General features: G+C 33.8%; 1 protein-coding gene across 1 annotated transcript; it reads right to left on the bottom strand.

The window, feature by feature from the left end:
* Window positions 1-6,160: 6,160 nt before the first annotated feature.
* Window positions 6,161-6,450, bottom strand: LOC112426671 (large ribosomal subunit protein eL39). The gene has a single exon (XM_024792859.2). It carries the CDS (start codon window positions 6,392-6,394, stop codon window positions 6,239-6,241), a length of 156 nt encoding a protein of 51 aa, XP_024648627.1. The 5' UTR covers window positions 6,395-6,450; the 3' UTR covers window positions 6,161-6,238.
* Between the last annotated feature and the right edge of the window lie 13,959 nt (window positions 6,451-20,409).

Below are 20,409 nucleotides of genomic sequence, written 5' to 3'. Positions count from 1 at the left end.
ACTGGTTTCTCACACTCTTAGGCTCTGGAAGTCAGTTGCTTCATTTCCTCTTCTTGGCTGCCTTTTCCCACATTATCTTTGGGCTCACGTTTCAGTACTGGCTGCACATTATTTAACAATTTACTAGGTCCACATGACCCCTTTCCTGGGCCTATAAAGAACCTCATTTAAAGCCTTTGGGAAATAATCACTTGATCACTTTTCATAGTGAGGAACTTGTCCTTAAGGCTAGATTGAGACAGAAAGTTAAGAAAATGGCTAATAGTGCATTGGGATGTAGTTTTAGTTTTGGCGTTCAGCTCAAATCTAGTTTTTTGTTTTTTGTTTTTTTTAATTGCTTTGGCTCTGGTGTCTGGTCTAGGCTTTGGAAAACCAAATCACAGAATATCTAGTTTATGTCCATTCTAGCCCCTATGAACTGTATTTCATCATTGAAGGTACAATCACATAGGTACTTTTATAGCCAATTAGTGTACTAGTGTCAATGATAAAAGCAAGTGTGGCATTTTATATATAGTTAATATCTGAATATGCATGTTCAAATGTAGGCAAGCATTCCAGATCCAGTTGAGAGTAAAACTAGTTCTAAGGCACTTTTTGCATTGATATTCTATTAGTTATTGGTTATAAATGTTTAAATTATAATAGAAAATGCTATAATAATTCACAGTGGTGAAGTTGTTAATTGTATGTTCAAAAACAATTAAGGACTTTCAAATAGATAAATTATTAGTGAAATGAGAGTTAATATGGATACTAAGAAAGTGAAGTATATAAAAATTTTTGGAAAGATTATGTACTTTTCAGCCAACAAAATGTTTATATAATTTAGATAATAATTCTAGAAAAAATAATAAAAGTTAGATTATCTTATGATTTTATTGTTATGTAGATAGGGAAAACAACATTATTAACTTTAAACAAAATATAAATTCTATACATATTTTAGCTATTTAGAGTATGAATCCAGAAAACAGTTATGATAGATTTTTTTAACATCTTATGAGGATAAAAAGCAAAGAATCAACTTTCAATCTCAAAATTTCATAGAGAAGAAAATCCTAAATCATTTACTGTAACATTCATGACAAATCATCTTTGAGTCAGATATAATGAACAGCATAGAGAGAATGAAGAAAAATGAAAGTGGCATAGAAAAATTAGATACCTCAAACAGATACCAGCTCTCACTAATAATCTTCAAAAGAGTATGTTTAATAGAAATGCATCATCATCTTACTCATCATTTTAGAAATAGAATAAAATTGCTTAATTAAATAGAAGACTGAAATGATCTTAAAGTTCTCTTAGTTTATTTTTGTTGCTGTTGTTTGTGTTCAATGCCTTTATTGCAAAATAGTGTTGCACAATAGTTGATGCTGACAGAGCAAATCAAAAAAATACTTTTCTTCTCTACCAAATTCATTTGCAAATGAGCATTTATTTAGAATAGCAAATGTGCAGTACATTGATCTAAGGAGTAATCTCAGCTAATGGTACAAATATTTGCTCCTCTGCTTCATTCAAATACTGACATTTTAATATTTGTTGTGGTTAAAATTTTATTAAAAGTAATAATTATATATTGGTGAATACCAAAAATTTATTTTATTGTGATAATATTAATTTTAACACTACTTTATTGTGGCATCTGGCCAAAATATATACTCTGGATACATATACCCTGCAAAATAAGAAACGTTAAAAAGTTACAAAGATGACAATGTGGCAATGTTGATAGCGTATTTCCTTGTATATAACTCTATATTAGACCTGTTACTGGAAACCCCTGTTGGACCTTTGATTTTGAATTATTTCTGAAAGTAAAGCTCCCACTCAGTCATTTCGTCATTTATAATGTTAAATTAATTTAATTATATTTTATCTTAGTCTTTATATTATGTATTTAAACCTTTTTAAGGTTGGATACATTTCTTCTAACTATAATAACAATTGCCTGAGATTGCAAAACATTATAATATTAATAGCATTTTACAATAATACCACAAAATAGTATTAATTTTGTAATAAAATATTAAACCTTCATACTTTTGTTTAAATTTGAAAAAATACTTTTCATTGACAAATTAAATTTTTTATGTGGATATAGCTTAAAAAATCCTTAATGTTATTTTGACAATTTGCAATTTTTATAAAACACATAACAGCAAATGCATTTGTTTTTAATATCTTGACTGAAAGCATTCATCTCTCTTTTTCTCTTATTTTTTATTTCTTCTCTCCCACCCAACATTAAAACAAATGGGCTCATACTCATCATATACCTTATTTGAGAGAGATAATTTATATATAAATTTATACAAGCATACACATGTATATTTAACATATGTTGTAAATTAACATGTTTATTAGGTGCATTAAATTTCTCATTTTACATATAAATTCAAAAAATGCTTATTTTTTAAAAATACAAATTATTGATACACCCCAAATTTAGGGGTCAATGCTGGAAAAATGAAAATGGCTCCCTATTTTTTACTTATTGTTAGATGAGTATAAAAGATAAACACAGTATTTTTTTCTGAGTAACCAGATTATAGAGCTATTAATCTATTAATTCAATAGAAGAAAATGGCACTAAATGTGTGCTATTCTTCCCAAGCATTTGTATACGAATGAAGTCAGCTGAAATCTATTCATTTATTTTTTGATTCATTAATTCATGCCAGCTGCCTGTAAGCATTATTCTAGAAGACTGGAGATACAGTCATAACAAAGAGAGGCAAAATGCTTGATTTTTTTTGGAGCTTACATCATGATGTACTGAATGGCATAGACAATAAATCAAGCGGATACAGCAGTTGGGAAGGGCTTTCTGATTTGAGGTCTGAGTAAAGGCTCATTAGTAACTTTTTTTAAAAAAAAGGGAAGATGCAGCTACTGGGGAGGCTGAGGCAGGAGAATGGCGTGAACCGGGGGGGCGGAGTTTGCAATGCGCAGAGATCGCGCCACTGCACTCTGGCCTGGGCCTGGGCGACAGCGCGAGACTCCGTCTCAAAAGAAAAGAAAAGAAAAGAAAAGAAAAGGACTTGAGAAGGGTACAAATTTTTAGCATAGCAGATTGTAGGGAAATTGTAGAAAGATGCTGGATTAGAGAACATCTTTCGTTCTGCTTTAGTAATGAGTGGAGACGGGGAGTTACGGCTTGGTCGTACACATCTAAGACTGAAGTATTATCTCAGCAATAGGAAGACAATGACATTGAGAGATGCCATCTGGAGTGACACAGAAAATGGGCCTTACATGATTATTCCACATCTAGGAATGCGTATTAGTCCCTAACTCCTAGTTTTTATTTGATTCCAAGACAAAAGATAAATAGCGTTTGTCTTTATTCTATAACGGAAACTAAAATTATATCTGCATTTTGTTCTCATGTTCTTTAAAAAAATAATTGAGATATAATTCACATACCACACAAATAATCTATTGAAAGCATACGATTCAATGATTTTCATATATTCATTGAGTGTGCAACTATCACTATATTGAATTCCAGAACATCTTTATCATCCCCAAGAAACCATGTACAACTAACAGTCACGTCCATTCCCACCATTCCCAACCTAATTTTTGTCTCTATAGATTTGGTTATTCTGGACATTTTATGTAAATAGAATCATGTCATATGTCATCTTTTGTGATTGGCTTCTTCCATTTAGCATAAGTGGTTGCAGGGCTTATTCCTATAACATGCATCAGTCCTTTTTTTTTTTTTTTTTTTTTTTTTTTTTTTTTTTTTTGCAGATAACACTCTATTGTATGGAAATACCACATTCTATTTGCCCTTTCATCAGTTGATGAGCATTTGGGTTAGTTTCACTTTTGACTATAATAAATCATGCTGTTAGGAATATTCCTACACAAGTTTTTCTATGGGCATTTTAAAAATTTCTCTTGAGGATACACCTAGCAGTGCAATTGCTAGGTTTAACCTTCTCAGAAGCTACTCTTTTATATTTCCACCAGTACTGTATGAGAATTCTCATTTCTGTTCCTTAGAAAATTAGCACCGTAACAGAAAACTAAACGTGAAAACACATGTTTTCACTTACAAATGGGAGCTAAATGGTAACACATGCACACACAGAAGGGAACAACACACACTGGGGTCTATTAGAGGGTAGAGGTTTGGAGGAGAGAGAGGATCAGGAAAAATAACTAGTGGGTACTAGGCTTAATACCTGGATGATGAAATAATCTCTACCCGGTGGGAAAAAAAAAAAAAGAGTTCTCATTTCTTCACAACACCACCAAGATGTGTTTTTATCTATCTTTTTGATTATAGCCATTCTAGTGAGTGTGAAGTGGCATATTATTTTAGTTTTGATTTGCATTTTATTAATGGCTGACAGTGTTCAGTTTCTTTCCATGTGCTTTGTGCTTATTGGACATGTACATAGATTTTTCTGGAAAGAATGTCCAATCAATTATTTGTCTATTTTAATCCTTTTTTTTGGTCTTTTATTATTGAGTTATGTGGTTTTTTGTATATTCTGAATAGAAGTAACGTATCAAGTACCTGTTTTGCAAATAATTTCTTCTATTTTGTGGTTTATGTTTTCACTTTTTGTGGTTTTTGATCTATAAATAATCTTAAGTTTTATAAGGTCCAGTTTATTTTATTCCACTGCCTGTGCTTTTGGTGTCATATCTAAGAAATCACTGCCTAATTCTAATTCTATGTTTTTTTCCTAAAACACCTTATAAAAGTTTTATAGTTTTAGATTTTTTATCTTTTTGAAGTTAACTTTTATATATGATGTGATGTAGGTCCAACTTCATGCATGTAGGCTCAGCTTTAATTGCAGAAAACACTATTACTTCGCCATTGAATTGCCATAACACCTGTCTTGAAAATCAATACTGTAAGTGTTCAGATTTACATTTGGACTTTCAATTATATAACATCGATATATATGTCAGTATATATGTCACTATGACAGTATATATGTCACTGCAACACTGTCTTGTGTCTTACTGACACAAGTACTGTCTTACTGTAGCTTTGCAGTTTGCTTTGGAAATCAAGAGGTAGTTAGGGGTTAAATTATAGTTGAAACATATTAAGAAGAAGCGAGGAGAAGGAAGAAGAGAACAAAAAGAAGAAAAAGGAGGAAGAGAAGACACTCAAATCAATAATTTAACTTTCTACCTTACACTAGAAGAAAAAAGAGAGCAAACTGAAAGCAAGGAGAAGGAAATAAGTAATAAAGATTTGAGTGGAAAATAATGAAATGGAAAATAATAAAGAAAATTACTTATCAAATGTAATCAAAATTGGTCCTTTGAAAAGAATGACACATTTGAAAAATCTTTACCTAGATTGACCAAAAATGTAATCAAGTTTCTAAAATCAGGAATAAAAGAACTGTGTATAATTTTTATACTGACAAATCAGATTTCTTAAATGATGAACAAATTCCTAGAAATACACAAATTATCTGAATTGATGCAAGAAAAGCAGACTAATCAAAAAGACTCCTAACAAGTAAAGAGCTGAAATCAGTAATAAAAAAATTTCCATAGAAACATTTTTGAAGCTCAGATGGCTTCATTCATGAATTCTACCAAATACTTAAAGAAGATTTAATAGCAAATCTTCACAAGCTTTCAAGAAATAAGAGGGGAACACTTCCCAACTTATTATATACATTGTTATCTCTACTAAAAATACACAAAATTAGCCAGGCATGGTGGCAGGCACCTGTAATCACAGCTACTCAGGAGGCTGAGGCAGGAGAATTGCTTGAACCCGGGAGGCGGAGGCATAGTAAGTCAAGATTGGGCCACTGCACTCCAGCCTGGGCAACAAGAGTGAAACTCCATCTCAAAAGAAAAAAGTTATTATGTAAAATTATATATACTTATATAGTTATAAAACACAGCATAAATGCATATTTTACTTAAATGATTTTTTAACATCTATATAAACAACATGGGTATAATTTTGTTGTTGAGACTATAACATATAGAAATGTAGCATATTTATTTATTTATTTATTTATTTATTTATTTATTTATTTATTTTTGTTTTTTGAAATGAAAGGCCTCACATATTTATTACTGAACCCAGCCAACCAACGCATTCGTAATAGATTCAGAGAGGAAAATACGTCGAACTCTCCAGAGAGTGGTGACATTTTCAGTTTGATATGGTAATGTGATCGTGACCTTCAGACAGCACAAATATATGTGCCATCTCATGTGCAATTCCTTATAGACCCAGCTTGGTTCTTCTCCAGTGTCTCCTTTTGGAGTTGTACCTTATTTTATTTCCAGTTTTCATCCGAATCCACTGGGGAATGGGACGATTTTGCTTTTGTTTCTTGGCCAGGAATCGCTTAATCCTGAAAGTCTTGTGAGAAGACATGGCGAGAAGTGGAGGCAAGAACACACCACGATGGCGGAGAAAGGAAAAGAGGGGATGTAGCATATTTAGCAATAAAAACACAAAGGGGAGGGTTGGAACAAAGCTGTACAAGTAAATAAAAAATGGCAAATAAGGTTAATTATATATGTTATATATATACATATATATACACATATATATACACACTTGTTCTCTAGTCTTCGGTCAGCATCCTTGAAATACATAAATTTATACAGAGTATAATTATTACTATATTTTTGGTCTGTAAATATGTATAGCAAAAAACACATATAGGAAAATAAACTAAAGGTATATAGGAGTAACATTTCTGTCACTGAAATTAGAGAAATCTGAAATAGATTCTGATAACATAAGAATTATACGATAAAACTTACAAAACCCACAATGACAATAACAAAAATATAGTGAAAAATCAATAAAATAATTTAAAACATTGCACTAGAAAATGTTCATTTACTGGAAAAAAAAAAGCAGTAAACAAGAACGAAAGGAACCAAAAACGCATGACATGTATAGAAAACCATAAAATAGTAAAGATAATCCAACTATATCAATAATGACATTAAATGTGAATAGATTCGATAATCCAATTAAAAGACAGGATTCTAGGGATGGATTTTTAAAAGTATGATTCAAATATATGCTGTCTACACAAAACAGACTTTAAATTAAAATTCTTTAGTAGCAAGTAAAAAGTTGGAAAAACTTATGTTATTTTATGCCAAAAAATAACATGAGAGGCCGGATGCGGTGGCTCACATCTGTAATCCCAGCACTTTGGGAGACCGAGGTGGGTGGATCACAAGGTCAAGAGATCAAGACCATCCTGGCCAACGTGGTGAAACCCCATCTCTACTAAAAAATACAAAAAACAAACAAAAAAAACAATTAGCTGGGTGTGGTAGCACATGCCTGTAGTCCCAACTGCTTGGGAGACTGAGGCAGGAGAATCACTTGAACCCGGGAGGAAGAGATTGCAGTGAGCCGAGATCGTGCGACTGCACTCCAGCCTGGAGAGAGAGCGAGACTCCGTCTCAAAACAAAACAAAAACATTAGAATGCTGAAGTTGCTCTACAAATACTGGACTAAATATACTTTAAGCCAAGAAATGTTACTAGAGATAAAAATAAGCACAACGTACCAGGAAGATATAACAATTATAAACATATACTCACCTGACATCAGAGCTCTAAAATACGTGAAGCAAAAGCTAACAGGTTTTAAGGAAGACGTGTGTGTGTGCGTGTGCATGTGTGTGTGTGATCAACAATACTTGGAAATCAATATCACACTTTCAGTAAAGGATAAAACAACTAGTCAGAAGGTCAACAAGTCATGTGCCACCTACTGTCTTCTATCCTATTAGTCTATGAAGAAAAGCCAGCTGTTAATCTTCTTAGGATTCCTTTTTATATCATGAGTCATTTTTATTTTACTGCTTTCAAAATATTCTCAATTTTGGCTTGCTGCATGTTTATTACAGTGTATTTGCTTGTCTATACCTATGTATGTATGTATGTATGTATTTAGAGACAGAGTCTTGCTCTGTTGCCCAGGCTGAAATACAGTGACATGATCTCGGCTCACTAAACCTTTGCCTCGTGAGTTCAAGTGATTCTTGTGCCTCAGTCTCCTGAGTACCTGGGATTACAGACACACGCCACCACCCCCAGCTAATTTTTGTATTTTTAGTAGAGACTTGATTTTGCCATGTTGGCCAGGCTGGCCTCGAACTCCTGACCTCAAGTGATATGCCCACCTCGCCCTCCCAAAGTGCCGGGATTACAGGCATGACCTTAAAAAAAAATTACAGCCTGTAAAATAAATTACGTGCCCAGCTGTATTTATTTTACTTAGAATTATTTGAGCTTCTTGGTGTAGATTAAGGGTTTCTATCAACTTCGGAAAGTTGGCAACCATTAATTCTTTGAATATCTGTCTTTTATCTCTCTAATAATCCCATTTTACAGCACTTAGTAGTGTCCCACATTTTTCTGAGGTTCTATTTATTTTCATTCATTATTTTCTTTCTGTTACTCACATTGCATAATTTCTATCAATCTGTCTTAAGTTGGCTGATTATTTCTTTGGCTCAAATCTAGTGTTAAGTCACTCTTGTAAATTTGTTTATTTCAGTGAGTTTTGTTTTTATACATCGGAATTTCCATTTCCTTTTGAACTAATTTTTATTTTTTATTGATATTCTCTATTAGATATTATATTTTTTACATCTTTAAGCATGATTTTCTTAGATATTTAAAAATATTTTAAAAAATAATACCTGCTTTGAAATATTTTTCTGTTAAATTCAACAGTGGAACTCTCACAGCCATTATTATGGCCTGTCTCCATGTTACCTACATTCTGATTTAAGTTACTTTTCTTTTGTTTTTTTTTTTTTTTTTTTTTTTTTTTTGGAGACGGAGTCTCGCTCTGTTGCCCAGGCTGGAGTGCAGTGGCCGGATCTCAGCTCACTGCAAGCTCCGCCTCCCGGGTCTACGCCATTCTCCTGCCTCAGCCTCCCGAGTAGCTGGGACTACAGGCGCCCGCCACCTCGCCCGGCTAGTTTTTTGTATTTTTTAGTAGAGACGGGGTTTCACTGTGTTAGCCAGGATGGTCTCGATCTCCTGACCTTGTGATCCGCCCGTCTCGGCCTCCCAAAGTGCTGGGATTACAGGCTTGAGCCACCGCGCCCGGCCTGTTACTTTTCTTTTATTGCATGTCTTGTAATTTTGTATTGAAATCCAAACAATTTACGTATACATTGTAACAGTTCTGTATACTACTCCTTCTCCTGTGTCCAGGGTTACTTATTGTTGTCATTAGTGTCGTTGTGGATTTCTTGTTTATTTCTTTAGTGACTGCTTTGGACTATTTTAGTGAAATCCATTTCCTCCTCGAGGTCATGCTACTGATAGTGCTACTCAGAGGATGTAGCATTGGGCATATGTACAGTCATCCTAAGATTACAGTCATTTCAGAACCTTTGGCTCTTTCCCTGATCTCTCTGCCTTTTCTGGTACCATACTCAGCTTTTAGGTTCCATGAATTTGCTGAAGACTGCTTTACTGTTTCAACAATATCCTGGGGGCATAAATTTCTCCATGGCCTGATTCAATTAAACATGAGCCTCTTTGTAGAAATAGTGTTTGAGGCCTATTCAGACTCCAAGAGAACATTTATTAGTTATCTCTTTCCATGGTTCTCCCTGGCGAACTAGCTTGCCTACTTTATCTTATTTCTCCAGTTGAGATGCCAGATTCCTCTTAATATTAATTAACAAAATGTCCATTTTCTTTTCTTTTAGAACAACCGTTGATTTGATCTTTCCTATTCTGTGTTTCCAGTAAAGTACGTTCCCTTGGGAATATATTTGAAGTTCTCCTGTTCCTGTGGACTGTCCCTCCTTCTGGGTAAAATCTCTAAGCTATTGCTCCAAAAGTGGGGATAGGCATAATAATCTGCTTCTCAAGGAGCAGCGTGCTCCGTGGGGACAATAGCCTCTGGTTTTCTAGTTTGCTTCTCTTGGAGCGGAACTTCCGCCCAATGAGTAAGCTCAGGAAAGGGCTATCCAGATCCCTGTATCTTTGCCTGCTATCTCTAGGGTTGAGAATCTGTCCTGTGAGTGGGGGCTGGGTGCCGGAAATGAGCCCCAAATTACTTGCCATGCTGGGATGCACATGCCGGGAATATAGCCTTTGGAACGTGTACCAGGGATGAAAACAAATGCTGGCAACTTATTTGTTCCAAAAAAATTCATATCCCATGAGTAGGAGCTGAAGGATGAGGGAATCCTGTTTTCTAGGGCACACTCTACCAGCTTCAAGTCACTGAAAGGACAGCAAGAGTTGTGATTCAAATGTCATAGATTCTTGCTATTCTTATCAAGATTAGGTAGTTTTTCTTGCATAAGTGTTTCTTCATTTGCTGTATGCCATTTGGGCACTTCCAGAGGTATTCAGTGGTTGGGTTTAAAAATAATTTTCAAAAATTACAGTTGTTTCCTGGATGGGGATATGTTCATGGAGGCCCTCATAATGACATTCTAAAAGTCTTTTAAAAAATTTTTTAACTTGTATTTAGGTAGGTTTAGGAAGAAGCTTACATTATCTTCTTCCACTTTTCAAATTGCTATTAAAACTAAGATTCCAGGTTTTTAATTGTAAAATATTTATTCTAGGATGTGGACCATTCAAAGAGAAACTAGTAAAGAAGATGTATTATGTCTATTCTAGTTGTATCTACCTAGGTTGAGACAATTCAAAATGTGCCTATTTTATTTGATGCCACTACATAATTATGATAAAAATAATTCTAAAAATAATAAAATTGATTTTAGAGACCACTTTAGACTGACAAGAAAAAGTGTGAAAAAGGAATTTAAATACATATTTTCTATCAAGCATTATTATCAGACGGACTTTAGCATTAAGTAGCAAAGAAATAGTATACTTTCTTACTACTAAATTTGTTTTATAAGTTAACCTTGTAGTATTCCAAACTATGAAATTTGAAATAATAGTGTTACAGGTTAAAGACTTTTTCTCTATGATTAGTACTATTGCTAATTTCCTATGTGATACCACTCCACAGAGTCAATCTTTGATCTTCTGCTAGAAAGTTGTGCTCACTTTCACTGTTTTCTCTTCTCTCTCTCTTTCTATCCTCCCTTAACACTTTTTTTTCTATTTATCCTGATATCATTTTTTTTCTCTCCTTTTTTTTTTTAAACTCTACATGTCGGCTGTTTTTAATTTTCTTGGTTTAAAGATCACATTTCGGATTTTTGCCTCTTATGTTTCCTTGTCTTTTACAGACACTTGAAGAATGTATGTCGGGTTGATATTGATGTAAAATACACTTATACCTTTAAGGCCAGTCATATTTATGTACTCTGGTTCATCAAATAGGCATTGTTTAACTTCCTTCACCATTAAAAAGAACACTAGCTGAGTTAATTTATTTAATCATGTGTTCTTATTTCCTCTTTACTTTTTCCAACTCTTATTTCTAAAAGAGATATGTCTTAATTTATGTCTGTTTTTAGTATAATTTTCTGTTAGATTTTTTTTCATATAGCATAAATATTTTCTTCCATGTCACCCTATTTGGTTAACCCAACTATTTTTGACCTGAAAAGTGATCATTCATGTTCTATGTACTCCAAAAGTTAAACAACTAACGGTCAAGAATATTGTTTTTATAACTCAATGCTCAAATCGAATATTTTGCAAATGAGAAATAAAATGTCCTAGGTCAGATTTTATTTTTGAAAAGAATGGCTTATTATTTGCTTCTGTTTGTGATATCTTACCAAACCTTATATAAAAAATTAGGTCCAACTAACTGCTTTTATCCTAGGCTATAAAAGAGTTGGAGTGAGAAGGGTAGTCAAAATACAAATCCTACAATGAATGTACATCTATTACTGCCTACACATTGTGATTCTTTTTCAATAAGGAATGTTTGAACAACTTTCACTGGTGACGTGCTATTCCTCTCTCTGCTCAAGAATTAATTAAAACATGTTCCAATAAAAACCTCTAGCATGAGTACATGGAACCAGAGCATGTTCTGTGTGCTGTACCTTCTTACGTGATAAGCCACACTATCCTTCAATGGATGCACGTTGCTTACGTTTTTAGAACTATTAAGCTGGAATAATTATGAAACATTCTAGGCAATGTTCAATAGCCCATGCAGATGCCTGACAGGGCATGTTGTCTCTTAATTAGAAATTTGAATGCCTAATGCTTGTATATTAGCTGAAATAATTGGATAGATGTTTTACACATCTTTCACTGTTACTGACAGCGAAGCCAGATTAGCTAGAATCACGTCTTTTAAAAATATATATATGTATATATGAAAGTTGTTCAAACATTGCATATATATGTATGTTACACAGAAATTAAATATTCTGAATATTTAAATTAATACTTAAATATAAATTTATGAATATATGGAATATCTATACATGTTACATCTAAATTAAATATGTAGTTGATTATTATATTTAGTAGACGTTGTTTCAATAATTCTTTGGGCTTTTAGCCCAATATTATTATGGTATTGTACACATTTTGATACACCCTGAGTCACCTCCTATTACTACCAGATATCTAAGTTAAATGTTTTACTTTTTTTTGGTAAATATCTGCTCTAATTAGGTTGCATACACACTCTGTGTTTGTTAGAAATGTGTCATCAGGAGAGTACAAACATATGTATTGTTATATTTAAAGTGCTTCATAACTTAGTGTTTATTCACAACTATTAATACAAAATCTGTTTTTAAACATAACAAATTGCTGTCTATTAGGAATACACATAATGACCTATTTCCATAATCATTTTTAGTAAGATATCTTGATGTGCAAAACCCTACAGACATTTTATGGAAATTAGACAAAATTTGGAAAAGTACATCAGAGCCATATTGTTTTTGCCTAATATTCTGAGAAGTGGATTATTATTGCCTGATAATGTGATGTGAAATAAAGGGTCCTATACAGAGGTGAATATGAAGCTTTGTATGTTTAAATATATGTCTCCCTTTGTTTTGCTTATGTACCTTATTTATGAGCAAGATTTTTACACATAAAACAAAAAATACATTTTTTGGGAACTACATGCTGCGTGTGCTCTCACATGTAAACTCAGATTAATGTTGATTATATACAAAAAGAAGAATTGCTGTCATGGGCTCAAAGACTCTTAAGAGATCTAAGTTTTGATGAAAAAAATATTTAACAATTAAAAGAGCTCTATTTTTCTGAGGAAAAATACGGAGTTTGTCTTATACCAGAGTTATGAGATTCAGAAATGTTGAATATCAGACAAAGATATGCATATCAGCTTTTCTCTAAACAATACAAATTATTCCACATTAGATTAATGTGATAGCCTTGCAAAGCATAAGGAATAGGTGCTATGTGGAAAAACAAAGCTATAATTCAGAAGAAGGTGAACTCTCCTTGCAAGGAAAGAGTTGAAATCATACAGTATTCTTCTAATTTTGTGTTATAATTCAGAAATGCAGACACTCTCCCCATTTTTAAACAGTCATTCAGCATATAATATTTTTCAAATGTTATTTTTATATGAAAATTAAAGAACTCGTATTAATATGTTAAATTGATTTAAATGATATATCAACTCTTGTCATTTCTGTTAGAATATATTTGATAAATAATGCATATATTGGCCTATACTTGATAGAATAACTATACATCATATTGAGAAAAATTGCTAGTAAAACAGGAAATGTTCAATGCCCAAGAATCAGTCAACTGCCTTGATGACACATCAGAAGCCACCTGTCATTACATGCTTATTATGAACTAAAATAGAATTATAAGGTTTTGCTGACAATTACTGCAGAACATAGTATACCACATTTTTATTTGCTTGTTTTTGAAGGGGGTTTGTATTTTATTTTCACTTGGTCTACAGACAAGCTAAAGCAAAAAAAAAAAAAAAAAAAAAAAAAAAAAAAAGTGTCATATTGAGATAGAATGAAAAAAATCACATTCTGTGACTTATAAGAAATGCACCTAAGAAATGGAAACATTCTGTTCTTTGATCCCTTATTCTTCCTTTTACTGTCTCCTTTTTGATAGATATAATTTTATTTACATAAATTTAGGAAAATATATTTTAATTCAAAATATCCTTTGTTACCAAGCAATAAATCCTTTTGGAATGGAAATTTACAGAAAGAATTATTTACAGGAATCAACTATAATTACATGTAATTCATGCTGCAGCTGCTTATAATTGTAGTTTTCCCTAGGACCTTCTCTACTTATAATCACCCGAGAATTGCTTCTTTGAAAATGGTTAATCGGAATAATAATTTTTTTCTATAACTAAATGCAATGCATTAAATGATTAGTGAGAAGCATTTCTTTAATAATCAGATAAAAAGATAAACTTGGTTTGACAGCAAAAAATTGATAAATACCTAGTATGTGTCAAAAATTGAACAAGGGGACGCAAGTTAGAGTGCAGGACAAACGGAAATAATAGTCTCTCCCCTACAAAGTTTAAAATCTAGCTGGAGGAATAAAAACATACCCCATACCTAAAAACAATCAGAAAACATTTGTAAGGGATGACATGACCTGGTACGAAATATAGAATTAATATATTCTTGCTTTCCTAAGTACAAGACCCATTTTCTTCACAGAAAAGGTAAAAGTTAAAAATTTCTTCACATAAACTGACCCATGAGACAAATGTAACATTGGATCTTCTGTATATATTTATGTTATTGGGCCTACAAAAGACCAGGTGAAGCAGAAAAATGCACGAAATTAGCAATTAGTCAGAACTGGGTTCAATATGTAGCACTAACACTTTGTGAACACATTGTTAAAGTTATTTGGATAAAATTATTTGACCTTTCTGAGGCTTCTTCCAGTTAAAAATAATGATGTATCCATGATCCTTGTAAAAAGTCATTCATATCATGCATATGAAACCCCAACTTATACCACACTCAGGAAAAATAAGCTATTATAATAGGTGGCAGAATTCCATAAGTGACACTGGTTTTACAATGTGGTTGTCAACTTCTGGGAACTAGAATATTTTATTATAACAAGGTCAGGAGATCGAGACCATCCTGGCTAACATGGTGAAACCCCATCTCTACTTAAAAAAAAAAAAAAAAAAAATACAAAAAACTAGCCGGGTGAGGTGGCACACGCCTGTAGTCCCAGCTACTCGGGAGGCTGGGGCAGGAGAATGGCGTCAACCCGGGAGGCAGAGCTTGCAGTGAGCTGAGATCCGGCCGCTGCACTCCAGTCTGGGTGACAGAGTGAGACTCCGTCTCAAAAAAAAAAAAAAAAAAAAAATTTATTATAACAATAGTTATAGGGTTAATATCTATATACAATTCCTAGAGATTGCCTGTATTTAATAATTTCGGAAGAAAGCAAAAGTATTTATGAAGTGATTGAACCCATACCGTATAATTAAATCCATGCACATTCTAATATGTGTATATATAATGAATATTATATACACATATATGTGTATTTATAGATGTATATGTTTGGTTTTATGTAACATACATACATATATGTGTTTTATACATATATATTTGGTTTTATATAATAAACATAAATATATTTAAAAGATTCTGCAGGAGAGGCACAATTTTCTGTCTCTTGGAAAATGGTGGTATGATTTAGAACCTGTTTAGACTAGGCCATCTTCTGTGTGTCTAGTCAGAGTTCTTATATTTTGTGAATATATTCAACGTACAGACTGTGTCTACTGAGTCTCCCAATGAACTACGCCTTTGGGTGTACACATCCTTATTTAGTCCTGCCCCCTCGAATACAGGCTAGTCCGATGACTAATTTTGAGCAGTAGAATGCGGTGATGAAGTGACTCCATGGAACTTCCAAACATAGGTCGGAAGATGCCTTAACTTCCCCCTTTGGGTCTCTAGAAAACTTTCCTCAGTAGATGGTCAGACCCCACATAAGGGGTCCAATTATCTGGATACAAATGAGAATACCCTAGATGTAACACTGATTGTCATGGAGAGACTTCCATGCCTTCGTGGTGACTGGACTTGGTTTGTGAAAGTTCTATTTTTTCTAGTAGGTTCATAGAAGGCACTGATACACATTTCCTGGGTGCAGCAAAGTTAAAGCCCCATAAGTCACATGTTGACCAATAAGACCCAACAGAAGGTAAGGAACCAGCAGATAAAGATTTGGCTCTTCCTTCCTTTAGAAGGGATGTTTCAAAATGCTGTAGCTTTACAGTGCCTCAAGAGGGTACCCCAAGAGATAACAGCTCACTGTGCTTTTCTAGAATCTATGGTTGACACGGTCCTAAACCTTACTGTGACACCTTTCATGCCTACCACTGTTTTCTCACTTTTTTTTATTTTAGTTTTTTTAATCACTGCTATTTCTCTGATGTGTCCCCTCCAATATAATGCTAGCATGCAAGTTCTTGCCACAGGCTCTGCTTTTTAGAGAATCCAATTGAGATGACCAGGAAAAGGGACATTATAAAATACTTTACACTGGCATATGTAAGCATAGCTTTTAGTGAGATAGACTAAAATCTCAGGTATTAGGTGACTTAAAAATTTCTTATGGAAATTGTATTTCCAGAAGATTTTGGGAGTCTCAGGTTTAGCAAGTTTAAATGACTTAGCCTGATTATGTAGTAGGCACCACATCTCCATTTTGACTCCTGAATATTACCTTGTGTACTCTGGGTTTGATTTATGATACAATAAGCAAAAATAGTTTTTGTGTAAGTATGCTAAATTTTGACCCTGATTTTACTTTCAAGATAATTTTAAATTAAGATGCTAGTTGTATTAAAGCAATCCAAGTTCTTATATGAAAACAACTTGCTGTAAATACTACAATGAGCTCTTACTACCCTTATTAAAGGGAATGCCACATTGCATAAGAGAGGTCACCTTTTCTCCAGTAAATGTAAACATTTTATGAGGCAGAGAAAGTGCCGGTACAGAGTTTTGTACCTCAGCATCTCTAAGGCCAGGGCTGGAAGTCAGGAGAATTAGCTGCAGGTGCTTAGGGTTTAGAAAGTGCTGAAGGGACGAAAGGCCAATGTATTGGCTCCAGGTTAGTTCTTATGATCAACTATTCCTTTTATCTTCCCATAAGACCACCTCTCTCGTTTGTTGCTGAGGATGGGGGGGGGGATAAGAGGACGGGGCCAAGAAGGAGTAAGGATGTTTCATTTCAAACAGGAAATAGAATTCCTCAGATGATGGCCCAGTAACAATGAGAAAAAGCACATTAGCTTAAGCAGACTGGGGAGGGCACCAGGGGTGGGGAATGCGAATTTTCCTCGTAATTTAAAGCATTAACAGTAAATCAAGACAATGGCCTGTTCAGTGTTTAGATCTGTGCAATTTCTGGCCCTTTTCCACACATTTTTCTTTTGTTTATCTCCTGAGAGATGCCCACATGTGTACAATACAAAGAACTGAGTCATAAAAGCAGAGGCCTGTTAGCCTCCCTGAGGACCAATTAATGGTGCTCCAAATCTTGTGGGCAGGCAGATAAAAAGGATAGAGAGAGTGAAGGGGAAGAGGATGAATACTCAACTAGAGTAGGGCAGGATTTTTTTTTTTTTTTCAGATGTTAGAAGGGACTTCTTTAGCTATTCTTGTATAACTTCTTTGGGGTGTGTGGGTGTTTTTTTCTTTCTTGTTTTTTCTCCCTCAGCTGCCTCTGTAGTCCCCCTAGTTCTAATGGGAACAGAGAGAAAAGTAGTACTTCAAGATATCAATTAGACTTTCATCCGGACTGATAACAGCACGCAGCTGGTTGGGAAAAAAAAGGAATTTAAAAGGCCATTTAGAATGTTTCTGTCCCTCCTTTCATATATTGGCAGTTTTATTGATAGGTGCTTGAGTTTGTATTACCATTTGTATCTCCAAGCTGGAAATGACTGTGAGTGCAAGGAGCTTTGTAGTTCAACCTTTAACTCCAATCTCACCCCCTATGAGTCCACAGGCCTTTGAACAGCAACGAAGTGGCACTTTGAAATCAGGAGTTGAAAGTGTTTGACATGGAAAGGGGAGCTTGAAAGTCTTGCTCTTTGAACCTTTTCTTTTCAAAGTCCCACAGAAAGTACAGGCAGGACAATAATGGGCAGGCTGGGGGCTCTGTGGGTGAAGAGGGGATATGTGATAATGAGCTTTTAAGTGTTTCCCTAGCTCCATTCTACTCTGTTTCCTCTGAGAGAATTAAAGCTGCCTTAAGATAATACATCTTATGGTGGTAGGAGTTGAATTTTTCCTTTTTGCATGTTAATTCATTGCTTAAGGACATTATCAGGAAAAACCTATCCGGCCATTGAAAATTAGAGAGTGGGTATCAGAATTCTGTCTTCCCCAGGGATGTTGGAGAAATGTGTCCTGTGTTCCAAAACTTTCCACACACCAGGCAGTGGTGATTCCTGAAGGAATCTGCTGAAGGGAGAATGTGCTGCTTAGCATTACTTGGAGAGAGATTTGGTCATTACTGTAGCATTTCCTCTGCTTGACCAAGGACTGGATTAAACTCTAAATCCATAATTTGTTTCAAAATCTGATTCAGACCATGGATGAGTATGGTGAAATAAGATTATACCTTAACTTTGGGAAAATTTAGCTCTGTCAACAAAATGAAAACATAAAATTGGAAGGAAAACAGCTTTATATGTATCCTCTATTAATCGTTATTTGGGTGTGACGATACCTCTGACCCATTACCAGAGCAGTAATTTTAAAATGTTTTCTAGGAGTGATGCAACCAGTCTTTCAAGAAATCCTTCTCTTGACCATTGCATGCTCCCTTGATACAAAGTTCATGTTATAGTGATGGGATGTAGTGAAGCAAGATAGATCACAAAGCAAATAAATAGGTGACATTGTATTTGATGCTTTGAAAATAATAATTTACAATTATCTTTATTCTGGTGTCTTAAAAAGTCAATCATAAAAAGCACACATTGAAACAAGTTAGCGTTACCTTTGTTTTGGCTTAACATCCTATATCTGTGATAAATTTGGTAAAACAGAAACCAGTATATTTATTAAGCACCTATTATGTGACAGACACAGTACTTTACATGTTGCTTTACAGATTTTTTCCATTGATCTTTTCTGTAACTGAGAGATAAAAATGTTTATCCCTGTTTTTCAGATGATCAGTCTTGAAGTTTAAAGAGGTTAAGTAGCTAAAACATGATCACAATGCTTAAAAGTAGGGAAATTGGAATTGATATGCAATAATTCTGACTCATAGTTTTTGAACTGTATGGCAAGTGAATATTAGTAATTTACTAATTATAAAGAAATATTTCATGTAAAGTCAATGATCAGCGTGTATCTCGATCATTTTCTATTACAATGATAGTTAATGCCATTATGACGATAACAGTGAATTCACTTCTTCAAGAAAGATAAATTAAAAGACATTTAGTATAGTTTTAAAGATTTGTGGAATTAAGGATATATCCCAATTCATAAGCGCCAACACTTTTAAACATTCTGATCCACCAACAATAACATGCAATTTAGTTATTGACAAAGATTGAAATTCACTGGATCTGGAAGTAGTTGCTTGGATTTCTCATATATCTTTAAACCATAATTTATCTCTGTAACCTTCTATACCTTTTAAGAATAATTTATCTCTTTATTATAAAACAAATTTTTCTCAAAATGTGACATCCTGTTGTTCTCAAATACTAATTTTGCTTCATTTTTGTGGCCATTTCCTGAAGAATGAAAAAAATTGGACTGGGGTATCAGAATTCTCTAGGTTACTACAGTTTATTGATTGGATAAAGGGTACATTTTTCCTTGAGCTTTGAAATTCTAAAGCACACATTTATTTCCTATCATGAAATGGTGTTTTGTTTGCATAACTAACACTTACTGTATTGTGACTACATAATGCCGGGTTAAAAATAATGACGGTTACTCTAATAAGCATAGATCCTTGTGAAATCCCTTCTGGCAGTAGAATGCTTCATTCTCTCTGCAGGTTTCTTGGATAACTAATTCATGGTTCAGTGTTTTCTATTTTCTGACCTGTTTGAAATGAAAATAATTTGTTATAGTAAAAATAGTTATATAGTTTCAGCACAAATATATACAAACATGTATAACAAATATATCACACAATACTTATATATACATACCTTTGCCAGTATATTCAATTAGGAAGAGTCTGGACACAGACTGCTTTGGCATTGAGTCCTGGGCTCACCCACTTAACTATGCAACTTTAGGCAAGTTACTAAATCTCTCTGTGTCTCCCTTTGCTCATCTGCAAACTGGAGATAATTTGTATGACAAATTCACAGAGAAGTTGTGAGGATTAAATGAGAAAACAAATAATGCCCAGTACAAAGTAAGCAATCAATATGCTAGTTACTATTGTTATCAAAAGTGCCATGCCTTATTAAGCACTTTAGTGACCCAGTAACCATA

Source organism: Macaca nemestrina, chromosome 10 (assembly GCF_043159975.1).
Source record: "Macaca nemestrina isolate mMacNem1 chromosome 10, mMacNem.hap1, whole genome shotgun sequence".
NCBI lineage: Eukaryota > Metazoa > Chordata > Mammalia > Primates > Cercopithecidae > Macaca > Macaca nemestrina.
This window is presented reverse-complemented; position numbering and strand designations above follow the sequence as displayed.

Excerpts from the sequence above, each read along its gene's own strand:
- LOC112426671 (XM_024792859.2), bottom strand. The coding sequence starts at position 6,394 with ATGTCTTCTCACAAGACTTTCAGGATTAAGCGATTCCTGGCCAAGAAA.